This window comes from Calidris pugnax, unplaced genomic scaffold (genome assembly GCF_001431845.1).
Source record: "Calidris pugnax isolate Ruff unplaced genomic scaffold, ASM143184v1 scaffold171, whole genome shotgun sequence".
NCBI classification, from domain to species: domain Eukaryota; kingdom Metazoa; phylum Chordata; class Aves; order Charadriiformes; family Scolopacidae; genus Calidris; species Calidris pugnax.
The window spans coordinates 598374-611280 of record NW_015091064.1 but is presented as its reverse complement, the minus strand read 5'-3'; the positions used below and the strand labels follow the sequence as shown (position 1 = coordinate 611280).

Here is a 12907-nt window from a genome sequence, read left to right as displayed (position 1 = left end):
GGACGAACTAATGGTTAAAGAACAGGGGTTTACTTTGTACAACTGAAATGATGTCGTGTCTAGACTCCGATTTATAGGAGTATCTTTTTGTGGGTGGCCATTTTTGCAATAACATGTGAATTCCTCTTTCTGTAGTTCCTAATGTCAGCCGAAATGGAGATCCTTTTGTACAAACATCAATTGTGGAAGCAATTGCGACTGTTGACAGAGCAATAAATTCAACACGTACACATCTGTTTGACAGGTATCCACTTCTTTTTTTTATATTAGGAAGTAAAAATTAATTTTGTGTGTATTAGAAATAATGGAACATTTATTAAGCAAGAAGCCATTTTCTTATGTAAATGACATTGTTAACATCTGGTTCGTTCTGGCAATACTGACAGTTTAGCATATAAGGATTTGTATTGTTTAAACACTTGAGATCTCTATTTACTGCAGCAGTTTTTCTGCTGAGACAATGTGTATTAAAAGGCTACTTAATGTTTAATTGCTACTAAATCTTTAATTTTTTATTATTTTATTAAATTTTTTTGTTTGCCTTCCATATTGAGATGAGTAACCAAGGTATGTATTAATCATGTTGTTGAACATTTACATGATTTATGTAGTATTGTTATTTTGTAACTCCTGTGTATGCTTACTATTGTTTTTCAAATTATCTATTAGTCGTCCTCGTTCTCCAAATGATTTGCTAGCCTTATTTCGATACCCAAGGGATCCATACACTGTTGAGCAAGCAAGAGCTGGGGAAATATTTGAAAGGACATTACAGCTTATTCAAGATCATGTACAAGATGGTCTAATGGTTGACCTGAATGGAACAAGTCAGTACTCTTTCCTTATTTTTCTATGTTGAAGTGTATTTGCCTTCTTAAGTCATTATACTTAGAGAGACATGTTTTCTCAGTCTGGGTCCCAACTACAGAACCATTACACTGAAATCAGTGGAGCATGTGACTTTAAAAAACTTCTCCAAATATGTGTTTGCCCAATTCAGTCCTTGGTTTGCACATTGCTACATTGTGGTGTAACTCAGTTTGAGCTCTCTGAGTGTTTTATTTTTTCTCACATTGACATATTAGGGAAAAATTCATGTTCAGATGCTTCTACTGGTCAAATTTGGTATAATGGCAGTGCATAATGTGTTCTGTTTGTTAATTTCCTGTGTGTTAATTGATTAGGACCATTGTTTCCTCGCAGTACAACTTTTTCTATTATGTGTTAAAAACATTTGGTATTTTATTCATATTTCTTTAAGTACATCCATTTAGTGTCAGTGTGCCTTGGCAAGGAGAAAAGATGATATAACAAGAAGGATTTGTATACTTTACAAACCAAGGTTTCTGCATGTACCACAATAGTATTCAAAGAATTATTTGCTGCTCATTCTTTAAGTGCATATCAAACTAAGCTAATTGTTTCCTTAACACGGATCAGATGTAATGAGAAATACATTTTTATCCTGCTTTTTATAAAAAGCAGAAAAATGTGAGGTTTAGTTATTGAAGTCCAAGTTCAAATTCATGAAGTCCAGCTGAAGCATATATAACTAATGTGTGTAGATGTGTGTGGATAGTCTTGAGACACAGGACTGAAGCATTTGGAAATAATGATAGTTTTAGGAGAGCTTTTGAGACTTGAGACATAGCCAAAAGCTACACTGAAAATCTAGAGGAAATATTTTTACTTATTATATTCTTTTTGATGTTTATAATTGAGTATTTATTGTAACTTCCGAAAAATTTTAACTCTGACCATGAACTAGGCAGGTATTTATAAGACCAAAGACTGCAAGCTTTGTGGAGTACTGTAACATTTCCTATTAAAAGAAACTTGTTACTCATTACTAGAGTTGAGTAAATAATTTGAGATGAATACTTTACCTCAAAAACTTACTCAGAATTCTTTGAAGGCTTGTGTTTTATTAGAGTAGCCTGATTTAATGCGGTTCTCTGATTGGATGCATATGCAAGCATATTGAATATAATACTAGGAATATATGAAAACTGATGTGTGAGAATTGCTTGACTACTTTTCACTAGGATTTGTCATAGTGAAATTCAATCACCTAAAGTTTACCAAAAATTGGCATTAAAGCATACAGATACAAATTAATGAACACAGAATTAGGCAACTTTCTGTGATACTGGAAATTCTGTTCACAACTGGAGCTTGCTTCTTAACCCCACAAAATCCATAGAAACATGGCTTTTAGGAAAACTTGAATAGTAAAATAAATCTGTTTTCATTTAAATAGCCTAATGTTCAGATGTTAAAACTCCTATTTGTCCTTATTTGGTTTTATTTCAAAATGCATAGCCCAATGAAAGGTGGTATTTAGCACTTTTTTACATTGGGAACACTTGAGAAACCTGACAATTTCCCATTCAGAGATGTTTTTAATGTAAAATCTTGGAACATCCCAAGGAAAGACTATGGAGCCAAATTCTCCTCTGCAGTGCCAGACTGTATAATGAGGGGAATGCCACAAATTGCTGCTTGGAAGGTTCAGATTGGAAGTTAGGAAACGCTTTCTCACCAGGAGGCCAGTGCAGCACTGGAACGACTTATCCAGAAAGGTTGAGGAGACTCAGTCTTTGGAGGTTTTCAAGCCCACTAGACAGGGATCCAGTGCTGGAGACAGCCTTGCTTCGAGCAGGAGCTTGGTGGGGGTAAGACATCCCTTCTAATCAATATTTCTATGACTCTGTGAAACATCTTCCTTGCAGTTTGGAAAAAAAAAAAAAAAAAGCTACTATTATGTGAATTGAGCTAGCCAGCTTTTAAGCACTGGAAATGCTCAGCACCTTGCCTTTTAGAAAGCAGAGCCAGAGTTAGTGCCTGCAATGCAAGGGGTAGTTAAAGATATTAAACTGGCATTCATGGCAGTCTCCACTCTGCTAAGAAAACCATTGAATCTATTTCATATATGAGATGTCATTTCTAATTTGAACTTCTAAACAGAGAAGCTGAACCCTTTTTTTAAAATTGGTAATGAAAGTCATTCTACCCAAAACTTTTAGTTAAGTTTTGTTCACAACTTGATTTCAGAATTTTAAAAGGAGTGTTATTATAAAGAAGTTATGTTTTCTGGGTGTAGTTTTAGAATTAAACCACCCTAGTAGCCAGCATATTATAATGTGTTGTCAATAGTAGCCTCAAAGAGTGTATTTTGCTGCATTACCCAGCGGCACTTACTAGTTTTACTCTGCGGTTTATTTTTCTTTTTCCTTGTCCAGAGTATTCTATAAAGTAATTTATGTATGTCTACAAGAACAGGTTAGTTTTGTGTAACGAAAACACTTGGTCTCTGCCTTGCTTTGACTTGTAAAATACTTGGGGGACACGTAGCCTGAGGCTGAGAAAATGTAGGTCCCCTGACTGAGCACAGGTCCTGTCCCAGTGGAGCAGCTATGAGCATTCCAGGCCTTTTCAAGGCAAAGACAAAGAGGGCTTTTAGGTGGTTTGTCTGGAATTGCCCTGCACTTTAGAAATTGGCAGAGAGCAGCAGTGTGTCTAGCACACATTTATGTGTTGAATGTAGATGAACGTCAGTGTCTTTGCAGGCACACTGGGATTAAAAGGAAGATTTCTCCACTGCAATTACCCTACACCAACCTCTTGCAAAACTGTGTTCAGTTCATATTCTTGAGTGATTACCATCATGGTGGTAACCCCATGTGCCTGTGGGAACACAGTACCACTCTACACTCACTCATTTCCTTTTTCCCTTCTGCCTTTATTCTGCTTGTTTGGTTTTACTCCTGACTGCAAGCTTTCCATATCAAGAACCACGGTGGTGTATGACGGTTCCTAGTTGGCTAAAAAAAGTACGTCTACACTGCCAAATATTCTACCTCCTGGGCTCTCTCCTGGATCCTGGAACCTCACTCATCCACACTGTATGTCCATTAGTCATTCAAGGTGTGCATATGCTTTGGATCAGCACAGCCCATTTGAAGTGAATCTCCCCGTTGTGCCCACTTTCTGTGCTTCAGTGTGAGTTGTGGTATGGTCTTGAACAGTGTGGATTCTTTTCAATTTATGTGAAAAATGTAGTCCAGAGCCACATTCAGTCCGAGAGAGCAAAGTAAAGCTTTTCCGAAGGAAACCTGCTCCTATTGCACAGTGAATTACGCTACGGATGTCTTTCTCAGCATCAAAATTTTCACTCTGCAGACACATTTCTGTTGGTCTGCACAGGTTGACAAGGTAGATATAGTCTAAATTAATGTTTTTTTCCTGAAGTGAAGCCCAAATGTTTCTAAGAAAAAATCACTTTTAGAATGACTCCTAATGTGCAGCATGGACAGGGTGCAGCCTTACTGTTCTGCTATTTGCAGTCACTCAACACTGTACTAGAAGGTCTTACGGTCTTCAGTCCTTCCACATGCCATCATACCACAGCAGAGATCATGCAACACATCACCTTAGTTTGAAGTTATAAAAACATAATTCTAATGGATTGCAGTATATATTTTATATATATTATTCTTCTATGAACTGGGAAAACAATGCAGGAAAGCAATGGGTTTGTTGTAGTCCCAGAGGTGAATGGTGTGGATTGAAGAGGAAACCCGTGTCAAGAAGCTAATTCTGGGCAATGCAAATGTGAGTTACTCCACACCAATTGTCCTAGAGATCACTCCTATGTTTAGCTATATTGCCTGTGATTATTTTCCTTTGTGGTTCTTGTTGATTTATTTTTTCTTAAAATTGTGCAACTTCTGCAATAATAAAGCAAAACAAAACAATAACATCCAGTGAATTATTAAGTGTCAAAAGAGAAAGTCTTGAAATCCATGTAAACTTTACTGAGAGCTTTTTAAATGCTTTTAGTCACATGGGGAAAAACTTCCCATTTTTCTCAAGATGAGGCTTTTATTTCAGAAAATATCTGTGCTTTCTTAAGTGACCACATAGGAAGTGAGCTCCTTTTGTAAACATTTTGTGAAAGTGGCACTTGCATCGGCATTTTACAAAGTTCCCTCCTGACATATAGTGGCTGTTGCTTAAATGATCTAATATATATACATTCTTTTTAAACAATAGAGGTATTCAATCTGGTGGGAAATGCAATATGCTAAAATAATATTTCAAATAAATCCATGGTCTGTGGGGACCGTAAGTTTATGAAGTCTTTAATTTTCTCTCTGTCTCTCTTCTGGTTTCAGGTTATCACTACAATGACCTTGTATCCCCACAGTACTTGAATCTGATAGCTAATCTCTCAGGCTGCACAGCCCATCGACGAGTGAACAACTGCTCAGACATGTGCTTCCACCAGAAGTACAGGACACACGACGGAACATGCAACAACCTTCAGCATCCCATGTGGGGTGCTTCTCTGACAGCCTTCGAACGTCTGTTAAAGTCGGTCTATGAAAACGGATTTAATTTGCCTCGGGGAATTGAACCCAGGAGGCTCTCTAATGGCTACGCACTCCCAATGCCTCGCTTGGTTTCAACTACTCTGATCGGAACAGAAACAATAACTCCTGATGACCAGTACACTCACATGCTCATGCAGTGGGGTCAGTTCCTTGACCATGACCTTGACCTCACCGTGGCTGCCTTAAGTGAGGCCAGGTTTTCGGATGGTCAGCATTGCAGTTCAGTTTGTACAAATGATCCTCCATGCTTTTCCATCATGATACCACCAAACGATCCCAGAGTTCGAAACGGTGCACGGTGTATGTTTTTCGTACGCTCCAGTCCTGTTTGTGGAAGTGGCATGACATCTCTCCTGATGAATTCTGTGTACCCACGAGAACAGATCAACCAGCTGACTTCATACATCGATGCGTCCAATGTGTATGGCAGTTCGGACCATGAAGCACTAGAAATCAGAGACTTGGCGAGTCAAAGGGGTCTTCTGAGACAGGGCATCGTACAGAGATCTGGCAAGCCCCTTCTTCCATTTGCTACTGGCCCACCAACAGAATGTATGAGAGATGAAAATGAGAGCCCAATTCCCTGCTTTTTAGCTGGTGATCAGCGTTCTAATGAACAGCTGGGTCTTACCAGCATCCACACATTGTGGTTTAGAGAACACAACAGAATTGCCACAGAGCTACTACAACTCAATCCACACTGGGATGGTGACACAATATATCACGAAACACGCAAAATTGTTGGTGCAGAAATGCAACACATAACATTTAGCCACTGGCTACCTAAGATCTTTGGAGAGGTAGGCATGAAGATGCTTGGCGAATATAAGGGTTATGATCCCAGTGTTAATTCTGGCATAACTAATGAGTTTGCAACTGCCGCTTTTAGGTTTGGTCACACACTCATTAATCCTTTTCTGTATCGACTGGATGAGAACTTTGAACCTATTCCACAAGGCCATCTACCTCTTCATAAGGCATTCTTCTCTCCATTTCGGATTGTAAATGAAGGAGGCATTGATCCACTTCTAAGGGGATTGTTTGGTGTTGCTGGTAAGATGCGTGTCCCATCACAATTACTCAATACAGAATTAACAGAAAGACTCTTCTCCATGGCACGTACTGTGGCTTTAGATCTGGCAGCTATGAATATTCAGAGAGGCAGAGATCATGGAATTCCTCCCTACCATGATTTTAGAGTTTACTGTAATCTTTCTTCAGCTCAGACTTTTGAAGATCTGAAAAATGAAATTAAGAATCCTGAAATCAGGGAGAAACTTAGCAGGTGAGCCTGAGGTGAAGAAAAACAATCAATTATCTAAATGTGCATGCAAAATTATTAGCTAAATGTCTTATCTAGGAGAAAATATTTGTTAAGAAAGGGGTAAAGGGATTTTTTAAGAAACTTCCATCTGTATCAGGAAACAGATGTGGAAAATTTCCACATGGAGATAATTTCTCTACTACCACATCTCTGTGAACAATAAGAAGTTAATATATACTTTAGGTATTTGTTAAAGTATTAATTTTAAATACTTGGTTTTATAAATGCTGTTAAATATGAATGTTATTTCAGTGTAAGGTCATATTTAATGTCAGTCTCATGCAAGTATTTACATGTTCAGTTCCATCCATTCTGTAAAGTAAAACAATTAGGAATATTGTTCACTGTATTTTCATGTGGACATCATTCAGTTCTGGTAATCTGGTCTTCTTCAGAGCATCAGTGTTTGAAAATACGTCTTCAGGTACCTGCCACCCCTTGTTTATCTACACAAAATCAAAGGCAGAGAATTAGTCTAAGCTACAGTAATAGAAAAAGCGTACAGAGGGATGGAAAAAAAGAAATGATTCTAAGAAATCACAAGAAAGCTACTAGGAGAAAGGAAATCGTGGGCTAGCCTTGCAGACCCTCATGATGTTACCCTCAGATACAACCTATATTGCAGCATTTCTTGCTTATGCACCCACAGGTTGTTCATAAAAGATGTAGCACAATCACTGTGGGTTTTTTCTGTCAGTTGTTCGTATCTCGTGTCCTGATTTTTACCACATACTGCTTAGTTTGTAAATCTAAAATATTTGATGTTAAATATTTGTGGTTTTCTCTTTATAGGTTGTATGGTTCTCCACTGAACATAGACCTGTTTCCTGCTCTAATGGCAGAAGACTTAGTTCCAGGGAGCCGACTGGGGCCAACTTTGATGTGTTTGTTAAGCACACAGTTTAGGCGTATTCGGGATGGAGACAGGTAAATCAAAATACCCTAGAAACCAAAAATAATTTCAAATTGAGGATGTTTTATAACAGTTGCAATGTCTTGTTTTCAAATCAAGCCGCATTTTATTTTCATTTATGATTTCAATATGTAATGGAAAAAATGAAGAATGCAGATTTAATGCAATGTTAGAAGCTATGATTAATTTATTTTTTAAATCTGTTACTTTTTGTAGGGAATATGTCATACTGACTTCCAAAATCCATCACAGCCAACACGTGCTGCTTAAGCATGGGACTGGGAGCTAGAAATTATTTAATGAGTTTTCTTTCATCAGTTATTCAAGTCACTTATCTTTCTGAAAAGTGGATGTTACTTATCTCCTTTCATTGGTATTTAACTGTGTTATTGGCAAAGAAATTGTGGTTGTTGAGACGCTTTTTCTTTTTTTTGTTGTTTTTGTTTTACCATCTCCATTACTTAAGCATGGGTTGGAAAAGCGTTTCTCTGTGTATATAACCCTTATACATATTCCTGTACAAGCAATCTGTGCGCCAAAAGAGTGTTAAAAGTAGACAGGTTATCCGAAAGAACAGAGTTTGATAATTGTTCTTAATTACTTTACATGCACATTATGAGCAATTTCTCATTTTCAGTTTCTACAGTACCTGAAATAAGGAAATGGTCATTGCCTATGAGCATTGGCAATGGTCATCCCCCGGGGCAGGGATAGGTGCAGACCTGCCTGCAAAAGGTGTGCCTGGGTGGAGGACCTCCTGCAGCAGGTGATTGAGCTGCAGGAGAGAGTGAGGAGGCTGCGTAGCATCAGGGAGGCCAAGAAGGAGTTAGATAGCTGGTTCCAAGTGCAGTCTGTGGTGGACCCACAGCCCGTGGCCCAACAACAACTAAAAACTCATCCACAAGAGCACACAGAAGGAAGTGGGGAGGCAGTAATGCAGAAGAATGGAAGCTTGCAATGGCAAGGACCAGCAGGAGGAAGAGATTTCCACCAAAACCTGAGGTGTTGTAGAACCTCTGCATCACTCTACAGAGTGAAGAGGAAAGACCAGTGGCATCAGGAGAGATGCTGGAGGGACTCTTTATCAGGGAGTGTAGTGATAGGATGAGGGCAATGGTTTTAAACTGAAAGAGTGCAGATTTAGGAAAAAATTCTTCATTGTCTATGTGGTGAGAACAGATTGCCCAGAGAATCTGTTGATGCTTCATCCCTGGAAATGTTCAAGGCCAGGCTGGATGGGGCTTTGAGCAACCTCATGCATCAGAAGGTGTCCCTACCCATGTGAGGGGAGTTGCAACTATATGATCTTCAAGGTCCCTTCCAACCCAAACCATTCTATGATTCTACGATTGCTATTGTTACAGCAGCCAGATCTCCTTTTGAGTGCTTTGAGCACAATTGTTCAGAATCTGAAAATTACCATTTCCCTCATTTTAACATAATTTGTGACCCAGAATCCTGTTTTCTGCCTGGCATACCGGTAGAAAGACTTACACTGATTAGTCCCAACCTAATGAAAGGGAAACAGAGGAAGAATTTGGAAATTATATTTGATTGACTTTATCTAATGTTGTTTGCTTTATGGAAGTTATAACATTGCTACTTAAGATAGTATAAAGGCTTTTTTATTTCTGTAGTCAGTAACACAAGCCTTTTTGTATTTATTTTTTTAAAAAACAACTTTCTTAAATAAAAGTCTGTTTAAAAGTTAAGCTGTGAAACATAAAGCTCTCATGCCTAGAGGCGGGGGGAGTAAAAGGAGAAATATATGCAGTATGAGCTCCAGATTGCTGGTGAAAATTCCTATTTTTGTCACAACAGGATAATGATACTGCTTTTCTGTGTGTGCCTGTTTGCATTTTTCCTGCAAAAGCCGTTTTGGTTTGATTTGGTTGTTTGAAACAACATTTAGAAACTATAGGAAAACATTGAAGATTTAGGAAATAGGATTCTGCTGCTCAAAGAATTCAAATGTTTTGAAGCAACATGTCAGCAAATAGTAAAATATTATTAGACATAATGAAAGCAACTCTCACTTTGAAAAGCCTTTACAATGGGCAGAGGATCAAAGCTGCTAGCACCATGGAAAACAAATGTGCCTGTGCAGGGAAAAGGGGTGATGTTTGAAGGGATCCTAACTTCATGTCAGAATGGAAATTTCAGAATCTGTTTCTCTGATCCCAGTACTTGGAAATTCACTGGCCACTGTCCAATGCCTTATGAAAATGATACAATAAGTATGTAAAATGAAATTTGTTGACCATTCTTCTAAGTTTAGTATAAAATTGTTACTGATTTTTCAAAAAGTTTGAAGATCCTTCTACTTATTTTTGGTGTAAATGGGTAGAAAAAATTATCACTGTAGAATTACAACTTTATAGTTGTGTAAGATATAAATTATATCATAGTGAGGAATTCTTAGATGTTAGAATAGTGTAAAATATTTTCGAATCCTGGACAGTAACTTAAAATGTTTTATTTTACAAGGGCTGGCTTGCTTTTCATAGTAATGTATTATTTATATTTTCTATTGATAACAGGCTTTTATCCCTATATGTAAGAAAAATAAATTATTCAAAACCACAGTGTTTCATCCATCAATATAATGAACTAACTGAGCATATATTAAGTTTCTGAGTCAGTATAGTCATTAAAATAGTTTTACAGAAAAAATTTTCCTTAGTAAATTGAACAATCTCACTTATCTTACAGGTGTAGATTAACCATTCTTCTAATCTCAGCAATTCTATCAATTTTTTTTTCATACCTATAGGAAAGTTGTCTGGAGAAAGAAATCTATGATAATTTAAGCCTCTACCTTAAAAGAAATCCTAAACTTGGTAGTCTAGTGCAATTTTATATGTTTAGAGATGCCCAAGACATCGATATGGGACTAGATGTCAAAAGATTTCTTGAAGGCTTGGGTCTTTTCAGAGTGTCAGCATGACACCAAGCAAGGCTGAAGTGACACCAAGTGCTTACATTTTGACATCTGGATCTCTCCCTCAGAGTGTAAAGCTGAGAACAGGATTTACAGATAAATTAATTTAATTATGAATATAGTATTGCAATATCTATGGAAAACTGTGTGCTTTGGTTTTTTTACTAGCAAACTTGTCTTTTCTGTGAGATTACAGGTTATGGTATGAGAACCCAGGTGTGTTCACGCCTGCTCAGCTCACTCAGATCAAGCAGACATCTCTTGCCAGAGTTTTGTGTGACAACGGTGACAACATAACCCGGGTACAACATGATGTCTTTAAGGTGGCTGAATTCCCACATGGATATAGTAGCTGTGAAGATATTCCTAAACTGGACCTCAGAATGTGGCAAGATTGCTGTGAAGGTCTGTATACCCATGGATTTGGGTGTATTAATGTGTGCTTTGTTTAGTATCTGTTCATTTTATTTTAAGAAGATATTTGACTGTTGTTCAGTTTTTGTTAGGATGTTACAAACTCAGATCTGCAGCATAACCCTTGCTAAGTGAGCAATTGTTCCATATTTTATGTTAAATAGACACATTCTAAACGTAGCATAGACTTGAGCATTGCATGGTGTACATAACTGCTTTCCTGTTTTCTTCCTTTTCTGGAAAGATATTCTTGTTCATTGCCATCTCCTTCAAAAGTTAGGACAGCAGGGTGAATTGTGTTTCTTCAGAAAGAAGCTATCTACAGAAAGAGGCTTTACTTAGCTGCATGGACACCGAGACCTCCTTGACAATGTTGTCAATGTAGTAATGTTACAAATTACTATCTGTAAAAAAATTTGCTTTTATTATTAGAATCTTATAAGAATCTTATAAATTACCTAGTAAAAGCCTAGCTTTCGATACCTGTATCTCGTAGAGTTGATGATGAAAGGATCCATACCTGATTCCTCATCTTTTCTACTGCTGATTCTCTTGAGTTTACTCCTGATGAGTAGACTGTTCAATATTCTGTCAAATTCTATGCATGAATAAAGAAACAGTGGATTGTATTTCTGAGAGGGGTCCCTCTCTTCCAGTAGTGTCCATTTAACTCTTTTGATAAGATGTAATTTCTTGGTGATATAGCTCAGAATTTAAGGCAGTGGGCAAAGGGTAAGCTGATGGAGGATGTCCCTTCAACCTGGTACAGATACAGCAAATACTGAGGAAGTATTCTAACTAGTGTGACTTTACCACGAGAACAAATTCAGGTGTCATTAAGAATGAAAAAAAGTAGATAGAGTTACTATTCAAAGATATTGCTAATTCAAAGATATTTAGCTTTTAAACTGACTACTGTATTTTCTTATCCAGTACAAAACTCTTGAAACAATAAATGACTGTCTAAGAAAGTCCTTTCTTGGAAGAGTTGGGTTAAAATGTCAATTATCTGTGTGAGAATAGCAGAAATAAGTACTTCAGATTTCAATGAAATCTTGTATGATTTCCCCCAGATATCATTTCATTCAGGTCTTACTCTAATTTTTTGCCAGGTTTTTAGTTGGTTTTTTTAGGTTATTCAGAATTTTTTAAACATTTACCAGGTTTGTCATTCTCAAATAGATCATAATAGCTTATAAAACTCTAGCTATGTTTGACACATTGTAATTATAATGCAAAGTCTTCTAGAGTCTCTTCAAAATTACCCTTACTATGCCAGAAGTATTGAGAAAAAATCAATTATCATTCTTCAAATGCTTTACTGTAAGCAAATAAATCATATTCTGCCAGTTCAGGATAAGTTCACTTTGCCATGGTTCATGAAGCTTGGCAGACAGTTTCACAAATACATGAATTATATCGATTTGGAAAAATTGTAAAGCTGTTCTGAGAAATTACATGTTGACTCTCTAAATGTTATGTTATCACTGAGCCTTCTAGAGCAGATGTTATCTTTGGAAAGTCTTTAGAGTATTCAGCCATTCAACAGCCTAGCTTGTATTTTCATTCAAGAATGTTACTACCAGAGAGTACTACTGGATGCAGTACAGTTAGACAACTGCCAAGCAAAAGAAAGGGTAAATCACTAATGTTCTTTTTAAAATTACCTATCTGTATCTGTTGTTTCTGAACTCTTTTGAAGTCTGTGCAGAGGTTAATGAAGAAAAAACAATGTATGCATAGCTTGAACCGCTTTCTTGCTTTGATGAATAGCTGTGACGTTTTCTGTGACAATCCAGGTTTAAGCAATTAATAAAAAAATTTCTGTGGCACTTGGGACTATCCTCTACTCTGAGGAGAGAGCATACACAGCATACATTCAGGAACAGCATTTACTTTAGATTAAATACATTCTTGTT

The 12907-nt window shown here is 37.2% G+C and overlaps 1 protein-coding gene across 1 annotated transcript in view; it reads left to right on the top strand.

The window, feature by feature from the left end:
- The window catches only part of PXDN (peroxidasin), a 66022-nt gene that overhangs the window by 40060 nt on the left and 13055 nt on the right, over positions 1-12907 (top strand). Inside the window, exons 16-20 of the mRNA XM_014956738.1 lie at positions 136-244; positions 670-827; positions 5178-6681; positions 7513-7647; positions 10771-10979. Coding sequence (XP_014812224.1) covers positions 136-244; positions 670-827; positions 5178-6681; positions 7513-7647; positions 10771-10979 — 2115 coding nt within the window. The remainder of the gene's footprint in view (positions 1-135; positions 245-669; positions 828-5177; positions 6682-7512; positions 7648-10770; positions 10980-12907) is intronic.